This window comes from Neofelis nebulosa, chromosome 2 (genome assembly GCF_028018385.1).
Source record: "Neofelis nebulosa isolate mNeoNeb1 chromosome 2, mNeoNeb1.pri, whole genome shotgun sequence".
Classification (NCBI taxonomy): domain Eukaryota; kingdom Metazoa; phylum Chordata; class Mammalia; order Carnivora; family Felidae; genus Neofelis; species Neofelis nebulosa.
The window spans coordinates 7680778-7706518 of record NC_080783.1 but is presented as its reverse complement, the minus strand read 5'-3'; the positions used below and the strand labels follow the sequence as shown (position 1 = coordinate 7706518).

Here is a 25741-nt window from a genome sequence, read left to right as displayed (position 1 = left end):
AACCACCAAGCTATCTTTCCACAGGTGCATGGTTAAACCAATGTGGTACATCCATGTCGTGGAATGATACTCAGCAGTAAAGAGGAATGAACTGTTGATCTTGCTACAGCTTGCCTGAATCTTCAGGAAATTGTGATCAGTGAAAAAAGCCAATCTGAAATGTTACATCTGTTTGATTCTGTTGTGTAACGTTTTAGAAAAGATACATTTTGGAACTGGAAAATAGATTTGTCTTGCAGGGAGTGAGGGGGGCACAGTAGGGGGGGAATTAGGTAGGGATGATTGTTATTAAAAGACAGGGATCCTCTCCCCCGCTCATGCTCTGTCTCTCTCTGTCTCAAAAATAAATAAACGTTAAAAAAAATTAAAAAAAAAAAAAAAAAAAGACAGGGATCCTTGGGATGATGGAAGCATTGTCTCTTGTTTGAGGTGGTGCTTAAATGCACCTCCACACGCGATAAAATTGTGTGGAACATAACGAGCACAAGTGAGAATGGGGGCTCTAGGTAAGATCGGTGTGTTGTGTCCATGTCAATACCCTGGTTTTGATGCTCTATTATAGTTTTGTAGGATTTTGCCACTAGAAATTGGGTAAAAGGTAGATAGCATCTTTATTATTTCTTACCACTGTGTGAATCGACAATTATCTCAAAAGGCTTAAATTAAAAAAAAAAAAAAAAAAAAAAAGAAGTAGGCACCAGGTGAACACAGCTGAGAAAGTAATTTATTTTGCGTGAGGAAGCTGTAAAGCCAGGTAACTTTTTTAACTTGGCCTTGAGGGATGAATAGGATTTCCTTAGGCTTTCGTCTTACTATTGGAAAAAAAGAAAAAGCAGCTAACACTGTTTCTGACATTCTCGAGAAGACCTCTCAGTAGGAAGATAATAAGACTGTAAGGAAGGCCCCTGAACTGTGTCACTATCCATCCTTAAGCCAAAGTGAAATTTAGGAAAATCTGAGATTATGAAATAGAAGGCAAGAACAAAATGCTTGGATGGGGAAAGACGAGTAAAATTTGGGTACCAGAAGACCATGTCCAGGTGCCAGAAAGAGAAGCAGGCCTGGCGCTCAGGAATGAGGTCTGGGGTGCAGATACCTGTTTCAGTGCATAAAAGTCGTAGTCAGAGCCACCCAAGAGAGTGGATATACCTGGTGAGCACGCATCTGAACGGGAAAGGGGACCAGGGGTGGACTGTCCAGCGGCACTTAAAGGACGGAAGCTTCGTAGGAAGAGGTGGGGTTGGGGGTGCAGGAAGGAGGATATTTGAAGAGTTAAAAGAAAAGGCAAAGGCCAGGCTGGTGACAGGTTCCAAGCAAGGGCGAGTCGCCCTGTGCTCTGCTGCACTGCTGCCAGCTGGGGCAAAGCAGGGGACAGAAGTCGTTGCGTTTGGCCATCAGATTATTTTCTCTTGGGTACCTCATGTGTTGTGCAGTGAGTGGCGGGAGCCCGAGAAGACTGCGGCCAGCCGAGGAGAGGAAGTGGGGTGAAGAAGTGAGGACACGAAGTATAAATATCTCTTTTAAGGAGTTTGCGGCACACAGGAGGTGAGAGGGAGCTTGACCGAAGCTCGGGAACCAAAGACGTCTTTGAGATTGAGGAGAATTTGAGCTTGCTGGCAGGCAGTGGGGAAGGAGCCAGTGGAGGACATACACATTTTTGGACTCCTCTTCGGAAATTGCCTTCAGAGCCTAAGGCACATTTTCAACAATGGCAAATCTTCATCTTTTGAGAGTGGATTTGATTTTTGGAAACAGCCAAGTCGGTTTAAAGCCAAGAGTGGTAAATCAAGGGGGTGATCAAGCTGGATAACGCAACTTCAAAAAAAAAAAAAAATTAAGTATAATTATAAAGTAGTAAAACTGATTTTCTTGTGAAGCTCAGGAATTGGCTTAGAAAGTAGTTAAAGAATTCCAAAAACCTTTCCAGCAGTTGTGGCGTGATGTGAGTAAGTGTATGGAGTCCCTTCGCGACTTTCACAGGACACCGATGTGTGCATGGAAGTCCTGTTATGTATGTGAAGAAATTGGTCTTGCGGCATCATGTTTACTCTCAGTGAAAGTAAAGTTTCCCATAATCTTTTTCGCCTGAGAGGTGACTTAGTGGAATTACACCAAAGTTTGTATATGGGAGAATCAAGAGTTTCAAATTGTGATTGTTTAAACAGTTCTCCTGTGGTCTTACAGATGTAATTAGAATTCCTAGGATAGGAGTGTTCCCACAAGCATAATAATGCTTTAAATGTGTGTTCAATTACCCTTTTCTATAGTCATATTTAATCGTCTCCTTTTGAAACAGAGTTACTTTGAAAATACGAAATCACTAGCACAATCTCGACTGTCAGGCAGACCTGAGACAGTGCTGGGCACATCGTAGGCAGTCACCACGTGTCGCTCTCCTGTCTTCTCTGCCTTGGGGCTTGGCGTACACCAGAAGACACACCGAAAGAAAGATCAGTTTCCCTCGGAGTAGATCGTCTCCATTAATGTTTAGCCAAAAATATCCGGGATGAGGAAAATTAGCATGTGTAAAAGTTTGAAGTTTTCATTTAGCTTTGTTGTGTAATGTGGCAAATATCCATATACCAACACATACAATTTGTTGGATGTTTCTTTTGTACCTTTGTGTATGTGTTATCTCATTTAATTATTTTATACTTAGGTATTACTTTATTTAATTATTGAAACAAGCCTGCGAAATAATTATCCCTATTTTGCCGATGAAGAAACTGGGGCTCAGGGAAGTGTAATCACTTGCCTCGAGGTCACGTGGCTGAGGGGCTGAGCTCCGACTTGAATTCAGGTCCATAGTCTAGAAGCTCTTACCCTTACCCTTCATCCTCCTGTGCCTGCATCTTAAACCCACGCTCTTGATAGACATTAAACAAGAAAGTCAACCCAAAATACCACATCAGTCAAGAACACTGCACCCTTTCCCTCCCCTGTATTGAGAAAAAAGAAGTTAGAGCCTTCTTCAAATCCCTACTGGCCAAAAAAATGTGACAGCGTTGTACTTAGTGTAATTTCATTGACAAAGGGAGTCTTTTTTTTTTTTTAGTTGATTTGTTTTTGAAGTAGAAACTTAGTATTAATATTCTGCCATGCCCTCTCTCTGCCTCCCCACACCTGAGGACACTCACAGCGCCCCCAGGAGTGGGCAGTATGGAAGCACTGACTGTAAGGGCCTGTCATGGCTTGTTAGCAAGAAAGCATTGGAGAAAGCCATGACAAGTTAGCCATTCTAGGAAACTTTCCACAGCTGTTGCACTAATTAAGACTTTTTTGGTCCCAAATAGCAGAAACCACTGGAGCTCACTTAAGCAGAAAGGGGAATTTGTTTTAAGGATCCTGTGGTGACTCCCAGAATCCAAGGGCAGGGAACCAGGGACTGAATGAAGTAAGGCAGGAAACCCAGAAAGCCTCCTTCATTCCTCTCCGTCTCTCCTGCTTCTACACATCTGCTTCCTCCTTCCCCTCCCTCAGACTAACCTCTTTTGCTTCCTGCTCCTCAGTGGATGGCTGCTATCTGACAATTACCAGTCCCCCTGAGGGAGCTGATTTCTCTCTCCCCCTTCTCTTCTCACACACCTTCCTCCTGATCTCCCTCTCCCTCTCCCTCTCCCTCTCCCTTTCTCTGTCCCAATTCCACATTCTAGGGTGGGATCAGTTTGCCCCCGTTTGAGTTACATGCTGGCTTGGGAGAGGGGGAGCAGGACAGATAACAACCTGCTACAGCTGTGTTCCCTCCTAATTTATGTGTGGTGTCACTCATTTTGCTCTCCCAGGAGTTTGAAAAGTTTCAATAACCTCGATATCACAGGGGTGAAATACAGGAGCATATATTTAGAGACAAATTTGGCTTGAATCGTCACATACTCTGCCACTTTACTAGGGATGTGTTTTTGGACGAATTACATAACTCCTCTGAGCCTTACTTTCCTTTACAAGTTGAAAGGGACATACAGGCAACTAACTTTCTCATAAAGTACAGGGTCTAGCCTACTTTATGCTTTATAAAATAGTGCCTCTTCTTTCTTTCTGATGAGGATTAAGGCACGATGCCTTACCAAAAAGATGTTGGAGTCATTATGTAGATTAGAATTTTCAGACTACCTTCTGCTCTCAAATTCTGTTCTTCCTTACCCAATTTTCCTGTCTTCTTGTCTACCCTTGCTATCAGCATATTCATAACCCAAAGGACTTTGATTCTAAACCTAGAAAATTCTCTGGGGCCATCTTCCTAGGCCATGGCCGGAGGTACCAAGGCATCACCTGAAGTGTATCTACTCACAGATATGTTGGTGTTTCTGATAAAGGGACTAGAGGGTGAAAACCCTTTATGGCTCTGCCTCAGCCTCAGCCTATTTTCCAGGAGTTTGGAGTTGAAAGAGCCCAATTAAAGATTCAATTCAGTAAATATTTATTGTCGCTACCATTTGCAAGGCCCTGAAATAGATACTGTTGGATTTGAAAAGTACATAATTGAAACCGTCCTTTCCTTCAAAGAGAATGGTCTGGAAGAAGAGATGATGAGTCTACATAAATCATTAATTCGGGATGTTAGCAGAACTGGTTAACTAAGGCCCCATGTTGATGAAGTTAAATCATCTTAAATGAGAATGGAAAAGTTTGAAGCCAGTTCATGGAGGATATTGAATGCCAAGCTGAGGAGTGTCACGTCAGCATGGCTGGAAGCCAGTGAAGGTTTTTGAGAAAGGAGCGAAGAACTTCACCCTGGTAGCCAGATGCTAATGGACCTGAAAGGCCGAAGAGGAGAAGAGACCGGAGTCCAGTTGGGGAGAGCTGCTTCAGCAGGAAAAGAGGTTGGGATGATGAATCGAGGGCCAGTCCCAGGCTCGGTAGGGACCCGGTGGTGGGGATTGGGCTGAGACCCAGGGAGTGCCCCGGGAGGCTTGAACCCTGGTAGTGCAGGTAGAGGTGCAGACTGTGGACGGGGACTCCCCCTCTCCCATCCACGGGCTGGGATTAGAGAAGTGGCACTTTGCACTCCATGCTCCACTCCATTCTGCTGCCGGAGAGCGCTTGCCGCGACAGGAGGACAGGAGTGCTGCCTCGACAGCCTCCACTTGCCCTGCCCCCCTCAAAACCTTGTGAGTTTTGGGGTTTTTTTTTTAATTTTTTAAATTTAATTTAGTTATTTTATTTTTGAGAAAGGAAAACTAGACAAATTTAAGCATCTAATTTGGAAATTCCCTGGAGCAAACAGTAATTATGAACACACTTTTCCCTCAAAATCTAAGTATTTAATATTAAAATCAGCCAGGAAGTCATTATCAGACTGCCTTTTTTTTTTTTTTTTTTTTTTAACTGTAGAATCGGCTCTGTGAACAATGAAACAGAATTTTGGCCCAAAATGAATAGTTAAAAGACATACAAGACCAGACTTGGCTTTTCCCCACTCATAAGAAGAAAGAATTCCTGCATTTTTGCTGTTAAAAGTTCAAAGTTCTGCTCATGTTGGCCAAAGTAATAGCAGAGTCCCTGGTCATCCTAAAATATAGCTAAAATTTATTTTGGCATTTTTGTTTGATATATTCATGCTGTTATTTTCAGAAATGCTTGTATATATCTCTTAAATAAGTCTTTCACCTCACTGAACACAGACTCTAGTAAAGGTTCTCAGTATTTTACCCAACTGTGCGAGGTCTATTCGGGCCCATTCATGGTGCTTTAGTCTTCCTCTTAATAAAAAGCAATCATTTGGGGAATACATTTTCCAGGCAGTTCCCCTGCCTCCCAGGGAAAATATTTTGGCCTCCCAGTGACCATAGGATTCAAAGACTTGACAGGGAAGCCCTAGAATTCTTGAAGAGCTCGGCCTCTGAAAGATTCATTGTTGTGGAATCTCCCTTTGAAAGAGACCACTTTATCTTGCTCCTAAACATCTATAGGACAGACATAGCCCTCTCTGAAAGGAAATTCTGGGTAATGTAGAAGAACAAACGTATGTAGGTAATCCAGTATGGGTAGTGTGTAATTTGAAGAATGATAGTTCCATTTTTATGGTTACCATAACAATCATACAGTTGTGCAAAAAATGTGTATAGCTTTTATAGAAGGGAGCTGGCACCATTGTAATGATTCTTCTCATATCAGAACAACTGTTTTCAGATCTGAAAAATAGGGGTGGCTTAACCCTTCCCCAGTTAGCTCAGCATGTTCCCTGAGAAGGCTCTTTGGAGCTCCAGGACTGTTGAAATGTATTCACCACTTACATTTGCATTTTAGCCTGATAAATGGATTGAGAATTAAGGATGATGATCCTTTCAACAGCAGGTTCTGAATTCCTAACTTGGGAATTCAAAGGATGAGAAAAAAAAAAATACTGTTCCTCAAATAGAGATGTAGGAGAGATGTCTAGACATAGTTAATTCCTTGACTTTGTAACTATTCTTAATTCTGTCCACTAGAATTTAAATCCGTTAAAGACTCGCCTTTACCCCATCGTGTTTAAGTCTCTGATAAAGTCATATTAAAATTTGGTTACAATTTCCATTTTATTTTTACATGTTAACTATGTCACTTCTGGAAATTACAAAACAAATTTAAAAGTATAGTATATTTGAGTGAAAATATATGCATATTCTTTCCTTGGCTATTTTTTCCTATTTTTGTACACCCTTTCCAAAAAAAAGTACTTGGGACGCGGCTTCTTCTGACATACTAAGGATTATCTACTTTGAATAAACTTGCTATCAGAACTCGGTATGTGACTTTTCAGGTTAAGGATTTAAAAAAAAAAAAGTCACATTTGGATTTGGTACCTAAAAATGAAGTCATTGTAACTTAGTCAACCATAGAGGAAATTTTCCTGAAAGAAATCTGGGGTATATATTACTTCCGCCAAAATGCTTCTGAGGTGTTTAAATCTTAAGATAAAGTTTGGAACTAAGGGTGACTAGAAGAGAGGGTCAATTTCAATTGAAATGAAGCTTCTCAGTCTACTTCACTTCCTTTAACACTTTCTCTTGAATTCCCGTCCCATTAAATCAAAACTCTGCAGTTCCATGACCTTTGGCAAGTAGCTTAATCTCTCTGAGCCACAGTTTCCCCATGTACAAAATGAGAACAAAAATAATATCCACCATTATTATAATTCTGTCCTCTCAAAAGGTGCTTTCTAGAAGATAGAGATAAAAGTGTTTTTAATGAGAGCTGGATATCCCATTATATTGAAGCCCTCTAATGTGTTGATACTCTGTGAAGATTTTGTACATTGTATCAAATTCTTTATGCTTAAATTTTTTTTTCAAATTTTTTTTTTTTCAACGTTTTTTATTTATTTTTGGGACAGAGAGAGAGACAGAGCATGAACGGGGAAGGGGCAGAGAGAGAGGGAGACACACAGAATTGGAAACAGGCTCCAGGCTCCGAGCCATCAGCCCAGAGCCTGACGCGGGGCTCGAACTCACAGACCGCGAGATCGTGACCTGGCTGAAGTCGGACGCTTAACCGACTGCGCCACCCAGGCGCCCCTATGCTTAAATTTTTAACGCTCTTTATCTAGAGCCTTCAAGATTTGATCTCTCTGTGAGAGCATTTCCTGGAAGTTCATTACTATTTCATTTTGTCTGATTTCAAAACTCAATTTATATTAGTCTGTATTCTCATAGCCTGTTTTTAACCCCAATCGGATTTTTAAAATCTGGACTATAGGACATTCTGCTAGCAGAGATAAAAGGAAAAAGAGAGCTGTTCCGAGAGAGAGCTTTGGATAAAGAGACTTCCTGGGCCCAGTGGACTCAGCTGCTCTCATTGCTCCATTAGGCATGCAGAACCGCATTCCGAACCTCTGGAGACCTAGACTGGAGACCTCTTGGAAGGAAAGTGAAAGAATGCAGAGGCCAAGCCGTCTCTGCTCTACATATAAAGTTTCTGGGTTGAGTTGTGCCCAGTTGTTCAGTGCCCTCAGGTCAACTAACTTGGTGGATTCTGGGCCTGCGCACAAACTGTTTTGTCCAAGTCTTTCTTCCCCGCTGTAACCCATGGTTCGCTTCCTCACCTCCTTCGGGTCATCTTTAAACGTCATCATCTCATTGGTGCCTAGCCTGGCTGTCCTAATTATAATCAGCCCTTCCAACCTGTCCCCCTTACTCTGTCCTAATTTTCGTTTCTTTCTCCTCCTCCTCCTCCTCCTCCTCCTCCTCCTCCTCCTCCTCCTCCTTCTTCTTCTTCTTTTTTCCTGCACAGCACTTAATGACAGTACTTTTTTATTTTCTGTCTCCTCCCCCACTAGAATATAAGTGGGTAGGCATCTTTATTCTTAACTGTGACCCAAACACCTAAAACAGGCAGGAGATGCCCGGTAAATATTGAATGAAGGAATTTTGGCCTTCTTTCTCTTGACCTGTGCTACTTTCTTTCTATTGACGTTCCACTGGTTCTTACAACTTGGTTTTGTTCTTGACACAAAATAAGTGAAAATTATTATGAAAATAACTGCATTTTCACACAATTATAAACCATTTAGAACAAGAAAGAGATGGGCCTATTTCTCGGGAAAAGTTATGTTTGAAGGGCTGCGTGGTGAAAGAGGGAGCCAGCTAATTCTTTGTGGCTACAAGTAGCTGAACTATGGAGTTTTTCAGAATTAGATGTCAATTCAGCATGGGAAAGTACTTTCTGATAGAACTCTCTAAATCGAATGGTCAGCCTAATGAGGAAATAAACTTTACTGCCTCCATATCCTAGATTTTTCAAGATGTGAGTTGATCTCTTTGATTGACTTTTGGTTTAGAGTCATGTGAGGGATAAAATTTGGACTAAGGTGACCTCTAAGGAACTTCCAGTTGTGAGGAGTCTCTGATTCTGGTCTCTGAACCGATATGGAATAATTTCCAGGATTTATTGTTAAGTGCAAAAAAGCAGGTTGCAAAAGAGTTCATAGTATTCAGCTGTTTGTATAAGAACAAAGAGAAAATAAGGAAAAATAGTATCAGAAAGGAAAGCAGAAACATCGAAAGGATAGACCAGGATATGGTGAAAATAGTTATCGCCAACGGATACGTGGAGAAAAGGTAGAAGGTAGAGAGCAGAGTAAGGCTTTTGTGAGTACACTTGATCTTTGAACCATTTAAATGTTTTAAATGTTCAACAATAAAGTGAAATGAAATCCAAAAAGAGATAAAAACAAAACCTCTAAAATTGACGTAAGACAAAGACAAGTGGTTCTAAATGTGTGTTAAATGCACAGCATCACCACATACAGAGAAAAGAATTCGAATAACTTGTGGCACTGTACTTTTGAGCACTCCGTACTTGGAGTGGCTGTTTGCTAAGGATAAAACTCCAAATCTTAATAGACTCTTTGCGCTAGTGGCACTTGGATTATAATTCTGTAACTGTTTTGAATATTGAGGTCATTGGGAGCAAAGGTTGTCACTGGGAGAATGAAGGCATAAATGTGGAATGAGAGAAGATGAGGAAGAATGCTGTGGTATTAGATATCAGTTGGAGTGTCAGTATGAACTCATGATTTTTAAACAGTATGTCGGGTTCAACCCCATGAAATTGCCAATTTTTAGGCCACAAAATAGTCAGATATCAGCAGTTTCTCTGATTTAACTCAGTATTTCCTAGTTCTGCTCATTAAAACGGCCTAGAAGCCGTGAGACCCCAGTAATAATGACCACAGCAGTCTAGTACCCTCTATCGGTTTCTAAGTACCATTCACTCCCTGCCACAATCTTAGGGCTCCTAAGGGAATTGGGTGATTATTAGTCTGGGACGGGAACGTATAAGGTGTGCCTAAAACATGCTGGGCCAAAAAGCAGAGAAGCTCTCAAAGGTTTATTGGTTTATTTTTTTATTTGTTAATATTTATATATTTTGGGGAGAGCACAAGCAGGGGAGGGGCAATGAGAGGGAGACAGAGGATCCGAAGGGGGCTCTGCGCTGACAGGCTGACAACCGTGAGCCCAACGTGGGGCTCGAACTCACAAACCGTGAGATCATGACCTGAGCTTGAAGTTGGATGCTCAACGACTGAGCCACCCAGGTGCCCCAAAGCACTCAAAGATTTATTGTGGAGACATACCACAAGGACATGGGAGATCTTTTGAAAGAGCTCCCACTAACCTAATTTGGGACAATTTGAGTACCAGAAAGAATAGTAATGGTAGTAGATAATAATACATTGAACTTCAAAAAAAATCAGTGAATCTATAATACTGCTCAAAATAAAAACAAACTTTGGGGTGCTCACTTAGCACAATATGCTAAAATTGGAACAATACAGAGAAGATTAGCATGGCCCCTGCACAAGGATGAATGCAAATTCATGAAAAACTTCGGGGGCACAGCAGGAAAACTTCTTGGCAGAAGAGAGACAACTAATAAATGTATTTATAGTATATGAAAAGCACCATTTTATAACTTGAAGAGTTATATTGATTCGGGCAAAAATTACCACTGGATGCTAAAATCATTGCTTGAAAGGTTCTGTGAGAACAGGATATCCACAGATTATTTGTTAAAGACCAAGTAAAAGGTAACCTTAAGGTAGAAAGATCTGGCTAGTAGCACCTTGACCAAGTAATCCAACATCGCAGCCTCACGGTTTGTGCCTTCTGAAGGAATGCTGGATGAAGTGCACACTATCACCTGTGCAGTATTCAAGCTAAAATATTCAGCCTGAGTCTCATCGAGACTTAAGTCTTAACTTTCTGTTTGGGGTGGGGGGAGGGCGCCTGGGTGGCTCAGTCGGTTAAGCGTCTGACTTCAGCTCAGGTCACGATCTCACACTGTGTGAGATTAAGCCCTACGTCAGGCTCTGTGCTGACAGCTCACAGCCTGGAGCCTGCTTCGGATTCTGTGGCTCCCTCTCTCTCTCTGCCCCTCCTCTGCTTGTGCTCGCTCGCTCTCTCTCTCTCTCAAAAATAAATAAAAACATTAACTTTCTGTTTAGGAAATTCAGAGAAGATTAATTTCGCCACGTTTTATTTCTTTCTGTCCCTTCCTTTCTTCACCTTCCATGAAGAAGCAAGCTGCTAAATCCAGAACATAAGACATTCTATAAGACATCTGGCTGGGACTCTTCAAAAAAAGCAATGTTACATTAAAAAAAAAGGATGGACTGTTTTACATTAAACAGACCAAAGAGACACAACCACCAAATACGAGGTATAAACTTTGATTAGATCCTAGATCAGGAGGAAAACAAAGAGCTAAAGAAACTTTTGGGGGACAGTTGAAGACATTTAAATATGATCTGTAAATTACATGTAGGGAATTATTAGTCTTGTCTGTGGTAAAAATGTTGTGGTTCTGTAGAAGAATGCCCTTATTCTTACAAAATGCATGGTAAAGTGTGGAGGGGTAATCATCTCTGCAACATAAGTTTAAATAGTTCAGATGGAAAAAAAAATCTAGATGTATGAAGGTGGGGGTGGAGAGAGGAGAAAGTAAAGCAAATATGACAAAGTGTTGACATTTGGTGAATCTTGATGAGAAGTATATGGGTGTTCATTTTACCATTCTTTCAGCTCTCCTGAAAGTTTAACATGCTTCAAAATGGAAACTGAAGGGAAGAAAGTTAATTTTAGCACATTCTTTGAGTTGAATCCATGGCTTCCCTGGCCCATGCCATAATCCCCAGCTCCCACGGTTCCGGCCGGCCTTGTACCATGGCCTCTGCTCCAGAGTGTCGGTTGTTGAAGTATAAAAAGAGGCACAGAATGATGAGAGGTTCCGTGGATAAGTGAGTGTAACAGGGAAGACTGTTTCAGTTGCTTCTGATTCAGCCTCGTCCTATCTCTGTCCTTTAGAAAGTAACTTAATAACTATGTTCCCTTGGTCTGGAATTTTGCTAGAGCTTGAGGTAGATCTTCTGTGGACTGTAGATTAAAAACCCATGGTCACGTAAAAAGAGCCTGCCCAGGCCATCACCTCATTTCTTCCTGCTCACTCTGTGGCCTCAAATATGTCACTTCGTCACTAATGGGGCAGAGAGGGACAGATGGACCAAGGTCTCTTTCTGCTTTAAATAGACCTTAGTCTTTTCCTGTTCTGAAAAATCTGGGATTTGTGTCAGACTTTTCAGCATCTGTTGTGGCGGTAGGGCTGAGTGAAAGAGTATTAGCATTTCCACAGCTGCCTTCAGAAAAAAATAAAAGGTCCGGGCCCACTACACCAAGGGGGACAGACCTAGGTTTGGACAATGCCCTGGGTCGGCCCATCCTGAGGAGAGCCAGATTGAAATGGAAGATCATGAACTCAGCCTCTGACGTGACTGGACCACCCAGCACCCATCTGGCTGGGCTCTCTACATGGCACTCCGTGGGTGAGCGCCCCAGCTATGTCGTTATGTTTCCTCCCATAGTTGACATGAGATCTGCTGGTTTCTGTATAGACTCTTGGTACCATCTCATCTAAGAAAGTGTTTGTGTAGAACTTTTATTCTTTAACCTCATAAGATCATTTCTCAAAATTTTCCCGTTCCTTTCCACCCATTCGCCATCATCGACCCAGATCCTTCGCAGCCGAATCGCTTGCTAGCAAGGAGGCACACAGAGTCACGGCAGAGGAGGGCCTCTATAAATGCTGTGAGTCTGGAGAGGGTCCCTCAAGCGCAGTTTGTAAAACACTATTTTATGAGAAAAGAAGATGGGATGAAGACAGAAAAGGACACCCTCGGAAACAATAACACTGTGGTGTGACCACAGGGTTGCATGCCAGGAGGTCATGAGTTCTAATCCTAAATGAATTTCCCAAGACGCAGTGGCAAAGTTGAACGGAAAAGTGCTAAAGAGAGCCCTTTGGTCATTTTTTCATTCACTTATCCATCAACTATTCGTCGTATTTGTGTGCCTTCAGTGTGCTAGAGGAGATAGAGAGACAGACCCGTGCCAGAGCCAGACCTCGAGCAGCTCCCGGCCTTGTCACGGTGAGACAAGGCGACGCAGGGTCAGAGGAAGACCTGTCCCTAAGGGCCCACCGGCATGCTGGGGACAATGGCCAGTGCCGTTGGAGACGGGCAGATTGCAGGCGTGGGCAGCACCGCGGAGGAGAAGCACTGTCCACTCTGTGGAGCCACAGAGGTTGCCTGGAAAAAAGATGGCTTCATAGCCAGTCCTTTCAAAGCTAGGTAGGCCTTGGACGTTGGAGGTTGGCTGGGTGAATGTCCCATTTAGGAACAGCACAGTGTTTCAGAGACCAGAGGGTATAGAGGAAAGTTTGGCACATAAGGTCCATGTCGGGACTGTGCAAACTGACTGGAAAAATACAGGTTGGGGCCTGATCCTGAAAGGCTTTGAATTCTAAGCTGAATTTCTCTTTTACTCAGGAAGGAGTTGATAAAGGTTCTTGACCAGACACATGCTTTGAGGTGATTAATCTGGCAACACCCATGACCTTAGGGAGAGCAGTTTCTGTGGCGTGGTAAGGGCCATGGCCCAAATCCAGCAAGGTGAATAGTGACGGCCTGGTGATAGAATGTTGCCGTGGAGACTAGACAGCTGCCCCCAGCTCCAGGGAGGTAGAGGTGCTGGTGCCTTGAGGAGGAAGGCGACGCAGGGTCGGAGGAAGAGTGTGTGAGTGACAGAGGAACAGAAATTCTTTCTATGGTTTTGTGATTTCCTGGGATTCTTGGCAGGGTCTTAAGGGATTAAAGAAGGCGTTTAGTTACTTTTCATGTGTTCTTTTCCTGGACCAGTGGCTTTGAGGAGGACAATCTTAGAAGTCTTCTGTCACTTGAAAAAGTTCTACTAAGCCCTTCAGTCACGTGCCTTCAGAAATTCTGGTTACATAACGTTGCTCTGAATTGGAATTCTGCAGCCTCATGAACTGGAGTCTCATTCTTTCCCTCCCCCACCTGGCACTCTATTTCCTGTGGGTCAGGGTTAGCTTCTTTCTAACCATTGTTGCGGAACTCTTTAAATATTTGGTCTCACAGGTTCTAAAAGCTGGCAGACCAGGCTGCTCCCTGCAGGTTGTGAGACCAAAGCCTTCCAGAAGAGGAGCCAGTAAAATCCCAAGCATGTTAACAGAGTGTAACAGCTGCACAGGGCACCACCCCCGTGGGGCTGGGCTCCCAAGTGCTGAGGCCAGCAGCTCCCAGCCGCTGTGGCCCACAACCAGAAGGAACCCTCATGCACCACATCATGGCCGATTTGTAATTGTGGTGATGACAACAGGTTAAATCACTGGCTCTCGGTGCTGGGGTTTGTCAGGGTCACTCACTGTTCCCTTGCTTCTCCCAACTTGCCACAGTGAGAGAGCAAGTTTGGAGTCCCCTGCTACGGTACAAATACTTGTTGGGAGCTCGCCAGGTTTTACTGTGTCTAGAAGTTCGTTCTCTTAGTACCCATATCGAAGGTCTTTCCTTCCACCACCCCCTTCAACATGATCCTGAAAGGTTGTAACCCCTCGGCCTACCTATGTACGTACTTATACCCTGCTTTTTTAAAAGAAGTGATTTAAGGTACCTAACAGGTACACATATAATGTAGTTAACTTTTTTTTTTAGTTCGGATACAAGGCAAAAGGAATATATAAGTGGGATAATTAGTTGCAGCCAGGAGAAAGCTTAGTTCACAAAGTTCAGACTATAAATAAGATCCTTTTGAGGCAAGTCACCAGAGTTTCCTGGGTCTCCTAGCAGCCCAAGCAAAGAGGGAAACTTAAAAGGATAAAATTCACGTCTGTAAAATACAAACAAACCATTAGCTCAGGAGGGGAGGAGTGGGTCCTTGCCACATATAAACTTCCCCCAAAAGCACTCATAAAAGGGGCCACATGTTCGGATGGACAAGGCCCTCATCAGCTTCCCTGCAGTGAGTAGCATAGCCATTTTGTTGACTTCTTGCCATGGCCCTTGGGGTAGGCCTGGTGACAAGGCTGCATCTGGGGCAAGGACTCCCCTGGAGGCCTGTGCAGTGTGCAGTTCATCACTTCTCAGAGGGCAGTCTCCTGAGGAAGATGTCAGATCTGGGAGATGATCTCCCACCAAAAAAAGAAAAAAAAAGCCCAGACCACATAGACGTGACAAGAACTATGTGACAGCGGCATGTTGAACGCTCTAAGTCCCGCAATTAAGAAATTGGCCCAGCATTCCCCAAACTGACTTAATCATCAGACCTTTAAACAGACAAACAAAAAAAACCAAAACCGTAGTTGGCACACTGGGGAACATTGATCCAAAACAGGGGTCAGCAAACTTTCTGTTAAGAGCCAGGTAGTGATGTTGAATATACAGTCTCTGACATAACTACTCAGCTCTGCCATTGTATCCAAAAAGCGTGGCTATGTTCCAGTAGATCTTCACTTATGGATACTGAAATTTGAACTTCATACAATTTTCCCATGTCATGAAATAATATTCTTTTGGGGTTCCCCCCCCCCCCCCGAACCATTTAAAAATGCACAAACCATTCTTATCTCACAGATCATTCAAAAACCAGGTGGCAGGCTCTTTTTGGTCTGTGGCTATAGTTTGCTGTCCCATGATCAAGGATAATGTTAGGGTGGTATCTCTTTCCAGCAAGCCTTCCTGACCACTGTTCCTCAGAGTTGTTTTAATTTAGACTTTTATGTTTCTGGTTTAGGAGCAGATTAAAAAAAATAATAAAACAGCAGTAGAGAGTTGGTTTGAGTGTTTACAGGCTATTCTAAGATTTCTCTCAGAAACAGTTGGTGGGTCCTCTTAAACAAGACATTTGCAAATTACAGTTGAAGCCCTAAAATTTTACTCTGTCGTATATGCCTGCATCAGTTTGACACTGAAATGTTTTAGGGGGCATTATTCATTCATTCACTGAAATAAAAGTCAAAGCACTGTGAGACATTTAATTTTAAGAAAACATAACTTCCTTTTCAGCAATCGAAGTAAACCAGTAAACTGTGGCCCCCACAAAGCTAACAGTGTTCTTTTTGATTTCTGACTAGAGGGACATTCTTTCAGCTTCTTATGATGTCATTAAGGAAGGAGGATCAAAATATTCCCGCCTCCAAGTCTGACATTTTACTTTCAGTTCCGCAAGTATTTATTGAGTACTCAGTGTATATATAAAGCATTTCGCTAACTTTTATGGGGGATACAAAAGGAACAGCAAACAGACAGTTTCTTCTTTACCTTGTGATTCAAGTTCAAGATCCTTGCCAATTTAGAGCCCATTACTTTGGTGTCAGGATTAATTTCACCTCCCCGTCTCTTCTTGTTAGCAAGTATGCATTCATTCAACAAACACTTGGGAGTTACAGCCTCTGTATAGCCCTGGAACATGGCCTTCAGGGAGCTTACTTTCCAGAGGATAGCTGGTGTTTCTCTTTTCATCTGGCACTGTGCCATAAGTACATCTTTTATATGGTGGAACAGAAATTATTTCTTTGTATCCTGAGACCTCCACGTTTATATCCCACCACCACCACCCACCCCCCACCCCGCCGCGGTGTGCACTTCTTCTTGAACTGTTTAGTGAGAAGAGTAGATGTCCCGGTAAGCCACTCTTCCTGGGACTGTGCTCTCAATGCTCTAGTTCCTTCTACCTGAGTGGCACTCACCTCTCCCCACCCTCTTCTCTTAGTTACTAGCGAGTTCATGGTTTTACCTGATGCATAATTTTTAAGTTATTGACTGTATTTTGCAATACGAGTCTACAGGATTGCTAAACATCTTTATAAGCAGTATTATATATGCATTTTTTTGATTGGAGATTACAGTGCTGATTTTTTTCTATTTATAAAAATAATAGTTGCAGTGAAAATTTTGAAAAATGTGGACAAGTGTACAGGGGAAATAATGAGTAATTCTAGCACCTGCTCATCAACTTGATTAATAAGGCATATTCTTTCCTTGATTCAAAAGTCATACTCAAAATTTTTAATTTTTGAATTAATGATCAGTAAAGTTGGCCTTTATTTGTTGTGCATTTATATGAATTTTAAGCCCTGTATGGATTCACATAATCACCATGACAGTCAAGATACCAGAAAGCTCTGTTCCCCCGGAACAAGTACTCCCAGCCCCTGGCAACCACTGATCTGCTGTCATATAATTTTGTCGTTGTGACAGTGTCCTAGAAATGGAATTACATATCATATAAACTCATGAGAATGGCGTTTTTAACTTAGCATAGTAACTTTGAGATTCTTCAAGTTACTACACGTACGAATAATTTGTTCCTTTTCATTGCTAAGTAGTAGTTATTCCCTTGTATAGCTATACCACATCTTGGCTATCTGTATATTATTTTTAAGAGTCTCTCTCTCTCTCTCTCTCTCTCTCTCTCTCTTTTTTAAACATTTTGACATTTCTCAAATCCCAAAATACATTAAAATCAATGTTAATATGGTGGGGGTTTTTGTTTCCCTAAAAACGTGCTGCTGAATTGCTGGTGCCTGTTAGAATCAATAGTGGCCTAGAATCAAGCTGCTGCGGGGTGAGCTGAGCGGTGGGAGGGATCACCGTGGGCTGTGAGGGTGGTCAGCTGTGAGGGAAAAGAGTAAGAAGGGGACGGAGGAAGGAAGGCCCTGAGAACTTTGCAGGCCAGCCCCCGGAGCCAGCTCTGCAGCCTCTCAGGGCTTTGAGGACATTTTGAGCAGAGGAGCGACCGACCGGAGGAAAGAGGTCTCTGCCACCCCAGCCGGTCTCATTGTGGTGGGTAGAGGATGCTCCCGTCGCTAGTGCTGATGCCTCCGGAAGAGACCGGCACGCAGCAACAGCCCTTGCTAGTACTAGAGGAGGCGAGGGCAGAGCGTGGGAAGAGTCCAGAGACAGCAGAGGGCGCCAGCTAGAGAGCCTTGTGGGAGGGGCGGGTACTTCCTGTACCCCAGCCCCCCCCCCCCCCCCCCCCCCGGGCCAGTGCCCCAGGGGCTGGGAAGGCAGGAGGCCGGGAGAACTCAGGACGGGCTGCTCCAACCGTGGGCATTTACATGGTCAGACTGGTGAGCTGGGCACGGCATGTTATGTGGGAAACGAAAGCAAAATGAGAACGCCCCAGCACTTGACAGATTAAGAGTGAGAAGTGCATCGGGGGGCCGTGCGAAGATGAGTGGACAGAGGGCATACTGGATTCTGTGAGCTTGGGTGCAGTGTACGATGATTCCACGAAAACCAACTGATTTAGGGCCAATTCCAAGTGTAGTTGTATTATGGCTAACTGTATGGGCCCAAGTTTTTTTTGTAAAACTTCTTCTCAGGTCCCGTCCCCTGTGTCACAAGTCAGGTGATTTGTACTGTGGCAAATCCCACTTGGGTGGAGATAGAAGAAGGAACAGTGAGTCATCCTCCCAAGGACAGGTTCCCACTAGCCGCTGAGGAAGAGGGCGGCAAAAATAAGAAGTACCACCGGAGAGGAATTTGCCGAAGGGCCTTGCTCCTCGTGTCAGAAAACTCTTCTGGGAAGCCTTGTCCGTGGAAGCCACCTCAGTCTACCTGCTCACACCTTTCTTGCTCAGGACCAAGGAACAGTAGGTGCCAGTTGACAGAGAGGAAGAAGACCCTTAGAGACAGGATGGAGTCTTGGCAGCTTCCCCCATTTGTCTCTCCCCTGTCTCACTGTAGACTAAAGATCCCCTTCTCAGAGAGCCACGACAGAAGTTACTCGTCCCTTTGCCTACCATTTGCACATTCGCAAAGTAACTGTTCTTTAAAACTCTAGTACGGTGGGGTAAAGACTCTGGTATTTGCCGCATTGCTAATTATATCTTCAATCTTTCCCAGGAAAGACTGTATCTTCACCATTGACCCATCTACTGCCCGCGACCTCGATGATGCCCTCTCCTGCAAGCCGCTTGCTGACGGTAGGATGGAAATTTCTAGACCTCTCTGGGTAGCGGGCAGTCTGCATGCCTTTGTGGTCAGTCTGGCCGCCTCGTACTTCCCAGGCAGTGTAATGTGCACGGTTGGGTTTGCTTTGTTCCTGAACTTGCCCCTGAGCCTACACAGCATGAGACCTAAAGATTGTGTTCCTGTGGTGACTTTGATGAGGGTGAGCATGAGAAGGGTCCTCTCGCTGGGATCCTTCTGGGCCTCAGTGGAGGCAGCAGTGAGGACAGAAGAATGACTTCCAGGCCTTGGCCCCTCAGGAGGTTCCAGTTTGGGTGTAGCGTGTTAAAGAAGAAAGCCCTTAAGCTCTGCTTAGGAGACGCATTGGGTTCTTTACCTGAATTTACCAACAGGTTGGGATGATGTGGGAGTATCCTCCAAAGGCGAATCGGCGAATCGGTAGCAGGAGCGCCGTCCCTGACAATGCCCTCGAGACCCGGCAGGTCATCGTCACGGCCGATTGTGAAAGGCAGCTGGTAGGGGCTCCTTGAGCATTCTTTTGGGCTGGAGCTGAGCAGGAAGAGTGGGATTTGAGGCCAGTGGTCTTGGACAACTACAGTAGGGCGGAAGGGAAGATGTGTAGGGTATGAGAAGAGCAAACCCTATCACACCCCCTCCAATGTCCCCTCCCTCACCACGTGCTAGTTATAGTCTTGAGTTACTCCTGGGCCCTCTCTAGGATGGTGTCTAGGTGACTGCTTTGGCTTTAGTCATTCTTGGATACGGCTTTGGCACTATCACGGGCTTTGACGGCTTGCCGATGATGGGTATCCACCCTTGTGGTTTCAGTCTGCTGCAAAGTGTTGATGGCCCAGCAACCTAGTCTTTTAAAACGTTGCAGAGGTGTTCGTGTAGTTCATTAACGCAAAACTCCATAGGTTCGGTGTGTGTTCTCTTCTCTACTAGTGTAGGCTGTGAAGATTAGTAGAAAGAAGGCTGAGAGACAGAAAACATCATTACCTAAAAATGCTTTTATCGTCTTTTAGTGGGAGTCCTCCTTGAAACTCTGGGCAAGATTGCTCAGTATTTTCAACTAAAAAAAAAATGGAAAGAAAGATACAACATTAAAAAGAGAAAAGTCCCCATAGAAGTTTTAGAGCAATGATACACTTTTAAAATCCAGAATGTAAGCAGCCTACTTAAAAAAAAACACATACTGGGTTGGTTTCTCATCTTCTGAGCAATATTTGCTAAGTGCAAAGGCTTGAACATATCGCTCTCTGTGAGTCCACTCCCCTGAACTCCAGTGTGAAAAGTGCCCCCAGGAAGCAGGAAGCCAGGTGACAATAGACCTCACCTCTGTATTTCCCTTCTCTCCAGGTTTGCAGCCCTGCTCTGTTTGTAGCCTCATGCTTGGAAACAGTTGTTCCCTTTATTGTGTCCCCTTTATGGTCGTTAATGGCACAAGGATAGGTCCAATGCCCGTTAGTGCGTCTTGGCTGGCCTGGATGGTATTCTCCTCACAGGGATACCAGGGAGCAAGCACGTGTCCTGCCCTGCTCACTCTACCTACCACCTACTATGTCTCCTGTCTCGGGCAGCTGATCAGCAGCACAGATTTCACGTAGGGAATTGGTAGAAGACAGGGCAGGAAGAGTAGACTGGGGACAAATTGTGCGTGTTTATAAATTTCCAACCAGAGAATGTTCTTTGTCAGACCACCGAAAACCAGTTGTTTTCAATCTCTTGTTCAAGGAGAGCAGTCAAAATAAGGAAAATAATTCAACCGTACAAGACGAAGGAAGAGGAGAGGAAGTAGAGGCAGAGAAGCATTGTAATCACTTAGGGAAATAGGTGATAAATTGGAATGGGGTTGGTGGCAGTGTGAAGGAGGATGGGGAGGGCAGATGTGAGAAAGGGCGAATGACAGAAGAATCAATGCAAACGGACACGGGGGTTGAGGGAGAGGAGTCCGAGAGGGAACAAAAGTTGCAACCTGGATGATGGGGAACTGGAATTGACAAGTTAGAAACCAGGACGTCAGGAGGACGAGCTGGTTAGGGAGAGATTGTGTCTACGTGGAGTTGTCTGTCTGGCGATGCCCATTTACCTAAGCTGCTGCACATCCTCCAGAGGAGGCAGGGTACAAATAAGCCCTGTAACCACATACACAGAGAGCCCTGAAGAAAAGTAGACAACACACCAAAGTGCAAACAGCAATTTTTTTAGGATAATGGGATCATAAGTGTTTTTTGGTCTTTTCTCTGGTTTCCAAGCTTTTATAATGTGGTAATAATAGTTTTATAATGAAAAAATTTTTGTAATAAAAAAAAATTATGAGGTGCCAGAAATCACAGGCTGCCCAGTAGCGCACTGCACCAGGTGATCAGATACCTTGTATCTGCTTAGTTATTCTCACATTCCAGGGGAGTAATTAACATGTGGTCATTTGGCAGAGCAGCAGAAAAAGGACACGGAAAAGGAGTCAGAGAAGAATCTGAAAAGGCGAGGGTTGGTCAGTCAAGCGTTTTTATGGTGGCACTTCTACAGTTGGCCTTTGTGACAATCATTTCTGCCAAAGCTATTTATCCAGGGAGATGAAAACTGAAAGTCAATTCCAGTTGGGATTGGGGTGAGGTTGGCTAAGTTCAGGTTCTGTTAGTTACCAGTTCATGTCAGTTTTTGCTTAGAGGAAAAAATGTTTAATGTTTCAAGAAGCAAATAATGTTCTCTGGCCATATTTACATCATCTATAACCATTTTTATTTAAAGAAAGTATCGAGGCCAGACTTTCCTTTGGTCCTATTGAAATCATCTGAATGACTGTTCTATGCAAATAAAACCTGCCGACGGATGCAACTCAATTTAGTCCTCACTGTCTCATTCTGTAGAATTCCTATGTCTCCTCAGGACGTGTTACCAGTGTCTCCTATAGGTGTGAGACTTAGACCCCGCAGTCTGCAGATAAATTCTGCGGAAAGGCAGTGACGCCTGCTCTCCGGTGTGTGAGGGTTATGCTGGCAGGCTGATGAGGGGTGCCCCCTACCCTCAAGAAATCTCCGCTCCGGAAGGGATTCTCCCGTCATCTAGCCTGCGAATTCCCCACCTCCGGGAGCCTACAAATACATTTGAGTGGAACATTCCCTGGGCGTCACCCAGCGCACTAACTTTAACGCAGAGCAATTCACTTTTGCTCGAGAAAATACTGAATAACGCGAGCGAATGAGAGTGGCAGTATAGTGACAACCCAGAATCTAAAGGCAGCAAATCACACCCTCCCTCGTTTTATTACTGGAACAGATCACTTGCAACACACCTCACGGTTGACCTCACCACTCAAGTGCGGGAATGCCACAGTTGTCACATCACCCTCTGTTTTTCAGATTACCTCCACAGCATCCACTTATTGAATATCCAGATTGCCTTTTAACGCTCTACCTTGCCGGCAGCCCATTTGGCCTTCAGATTGCATGACTGTTAGGAAACCCTTCCCTGTAATGAGCTGAAATATTGCTGTCTTCCAACAGTTTTCTTTCCTTGGGTCCCATCCGTACCTATTGGAGTCCAGAGAACAAGTCTTGTCTGTCATGTGACCACGCCCGGGGCACTAGATAGCAGCTGTCTTGTATATCTGCTTCACAACTTCTCAGCTAAGCAACCTTTTCAGAGGACGTGGGGTACAAATATATACATATATACATATATATATATATGTATATATGTATATATTTATACATTATATATAAATAAATATATAATAATATATAACATATATATTTTCTTCCATGTGCTGTAGCTTTTAAAGCTTGAGCCTGTTTCCCATGTCATGGAGTCACTTCTGCCTTGATGAGGTCTGAGGTACATGGCAGCCTGTATCCAGACTTCTCCATGGCCATCAGGGCACGGTGACTCTCCCAGCCAGTTGCTTCTTCCTGGGCTGACCCAAGTCCAGAGGAACAGGCACCTGTTCTCTTCAGTGAGACAAGCCTTCTCGCTTTGCTTTAGTCTCAAGAGGAAATTGTTAGGCAGGACCTTTACTCAGCTTAGCTGATTCAGGCTCCCACCAGATCCTGCAGGAAATTGATGTTCACTGCCTCTCTCACAGCTGCTTTTTCCAATGTTTTATTCTCTAATGAGCGCTCTGCCTTTAGACGTGGCAGGATCGTGCTAGGAAGGCCTTAGACATGAAGGATTTGGGCTGGGGAAGGGGGGGAATGGGGAATGACTGCTAATGGGTATGAGGGTTCTTTTTGGGGTGATGAAAATGTTCTGAAATTAGATGGGTGGTAGTTGCACAACTCTCAATATACCCGAAACCACTGCGGGGGGGGGGGGGGGGGAGATATGAGTGAATGGATGAATGAATAAGAACAAATAGACAAACAACCCATTCCTCCTTGAGGCTTTCTGAGGAGTTTACAACTTAGCCGAAGTCTGGAGGGAATGCCTGGGCTGGATACCCATAGTCACATCCCTCTCACCTGTCTCTCCCCTTTCTGCTTTCTTCGCTGAACCATGAAATCCCCGCCCAAGGAGCACACCCCTCTATTCAACCAATTGCTCACGTTTCCTGTCCCCACAGAGTGCAGCCATCTGACTCAAAGAAAGCAGGATCCGACCTACTGTCCAGGTGTAAGAAAATGCTCAGATAAACAGAAGTCATCCAGCCTGAGAGGTCGCAGGAATGCAGGTTACTTACTTTGCTGTAGGGGGCGCCAGTCTTCTGGCCTGGTTTGCCTCTGTTGCCTTCCTGGTTGCATGACTTTCCCTTCTCTGAGGAGGAAGGAGTAGGGAGCGGTGTCTCAGGGAATGGGAAGAAGAGACTAGAAGCAAAGCCTGTGAGAATTTCATAGGATTCCTAAACTCAGTAACTTCCCCGTGTGGTTCTGTTTGTCACCTGCTGAGAGTTTCTTGTTACGAGTGCCTTCGGAGGCAGTGAGGAAGAAGGAGCTGGAGAGACTGTACCACTGTATTCCAGGCTTAGACCAGAGAATCTGACCAATACAATGGGTGGTAGTCATTTTAGACGGCAAACTGCTGACAGGACGTCTCTGGCTCTGCCTCTGGGAAGGAAAAGAGAGCATGGAAGTCCTGGAGCTTGTGAGTGAACGTCTGGGTGAATCCCAGCAACCAGGCTGGACCCCCGCCCCCCATGCTCCCAGGCTCTGCCCTCCCTTCTGGGCATATCTTACCCCACCACTCACTCACCCCAGCCCTTTACATTTCTCTTTGGTCTGGCTTCCTCCTCTCTCTATACAAACTTCAGTCTCCTTCATCCTACATAACCTTTCCCCAGCTCTGCTCTACCTCAGGAACTTTCACCTGCGTGTGTCCATCAGGACATCTTGAAAGAATCTTCGGAACTGGCTGCTGCTCCTTTCTCACTTCCTTCCCTTTGCAACATGGCTTCAGGAAGTTCAACGCAATAGGTTGTCCCTGACCTCAGGTCCCCCCAAATCTGTGCACCTCTTTGTTCTTCCTTCTTGAAACCCTCCTTTCTTTGGATTCAGAAAGCCCTGCTTGCTCTTGGTTCTAATGTTTGGACTACTTTTGTCCAGGTACTTTCTTTAGCCTTCCTTTCTCAGTCTCTCTCCTCCCGAGAGTCTGCATAGCTTCCAGGCCATTCTCCTCCACCCCATGCTCCTTGTCCTTGCATTTGTGGCCCCTTCGCGTACGGCCCTGTTTCCCAGGAGAGCTATGTGGCTGACTTGAGATTTGACTGGTCGCTTTCTCAGTAAGGCCCTCCCTTGCCTTATTCACCCTGCCCCCACTCCCTCTCCTTTCCTACTTGATCTCTTTCCCCACCACTCATTACCCACTATTGATTTACTAATCTTGGTTCTGTCTGTCTGCCCACCATTCACTGCCACAGATGCCAGGCTCAGCATAGGCGCTCAGTGAATCTTTGCGGGTGTTTGCAGGCGCTTGAGGGGAATGGCCTTCCAGGCAGAGGGAAGAGTGTATGCAAAGCCCCAGGTGACAAAAGCATGGTGTTCTAGAGGGAACTACACAGCGCTTGAAATACTGGGAGTGTGAGGTTCGGGTGAGGTGATAGTTGTGGATAAAGCAGGGAGGAGACCATGAATTCCTTTGCAGGCCCTGCTGGAAAGTTTAGATTTTGTGGAGAAGACAGCATTTTAACTTGGAGAGCAACAGCATCTGTCATTCAAGAAATAAGATCAAAGACCCAGCTAGATATACACTAGCAGAAAACACTTGACCCAGCTTCCTGTCGTCTCTAGGTTAATATCAAGTAAAATGGAATAAGTAAATGTGGGAATGACCCACATTTGGCTGTGGGAGCGGGGTGGGGGACAGACAGAAACATTTTAACCGACGCTTGAGAATAAACGGGGGTAGGCCCAGGTGAAGGATGGGGAGAAAGAACATTTCAGGCTAAGGGAATGGAATATGTGGAGGCTCTGAGGCACAAAGACTTTGGTCTTGAGAAGAACCCAAAAGTCAGTGTGGCCGGAACATGGTGGGATGGAAGGAGTCTGCGAGGTAGTCGGGAAAGGGGCTTGCAGGCTCTGGGAAGGAGTTTTGTCCTGAGGGCAATGGCGAGCAAAGAGTCTTAAGCGGGAGAGAGTCAGGATCCAACTTGCAGTTTGGAGAGATCACTCTGGCAGCAGTGAGGAGGCTGCATTAGAGCGATGGCATTGAAATGGTCTAGGTAAGAGGTGGACAGTGCCCGACCACGGCAAAGGCTGTGCAGCCAGAACTGGAGGGAGGCATTAGCCAGGAAGGGAGATCAGGGCAGGGCTCGGGGTCTGGGCAACTGCAGGAGCATCTGCAGGATGCAGGAACAGGGTTAAGGCTGGAGATGGGATCTGGGAGCCTTCAGTGTGTGGGCCTGGGACAGGTGACCCAGGAGAAGTCAGACTGAGAGGAAGACCAGCCTGAGCCCTGGGAGAGAGGCCCAACAGAACCCCCCCCCCCCCCCCCCGATGAGGCTGTGGGGATTGGAGGCAAACAGGGAAGGGAGAGGAGACAGGCAGAGCGGCCTAAATGGCAGAGAGT

General features: G+C 44.7%; 1 protein-coding gene and 1 non-coding gene across 7 annotated transcripts in view; both read left to right on the top strand.

Moving 5' to 3' along the window:
• DIS3L2 (DIS3 like 3'-5' exoribonuclease 2) overlaps nucleotides 1-25741 on the top strand; it is a 346483-nt gene that overhangs the window by 191692 nt on the left and 129050 nt on the right. For all 6 annotated transcript variants that reach the window (XM_058701221.1, XM_058701232.1, XM_058701212.1 and 3 more), the window contains one exon: nucleotides 18677-18756. In XM_058701221.1, coding sequence (XP_058557204.1) covers nucleotides 18677-18756 — 80 coding nt within the window. The remainder of the gene's footprint in view (nucleotides 1-18676; nucleotides 18757-25741) is intronic.
• LOC131505799 (U6 spliceosomal RNA) lies at nucleotides 10215-10317 on the top strand. The gene has a single exon (XR_009258573.1). It is a non-coding gene; the product is annotated as a U6 spliceosomal RNA (small nuclear RNA).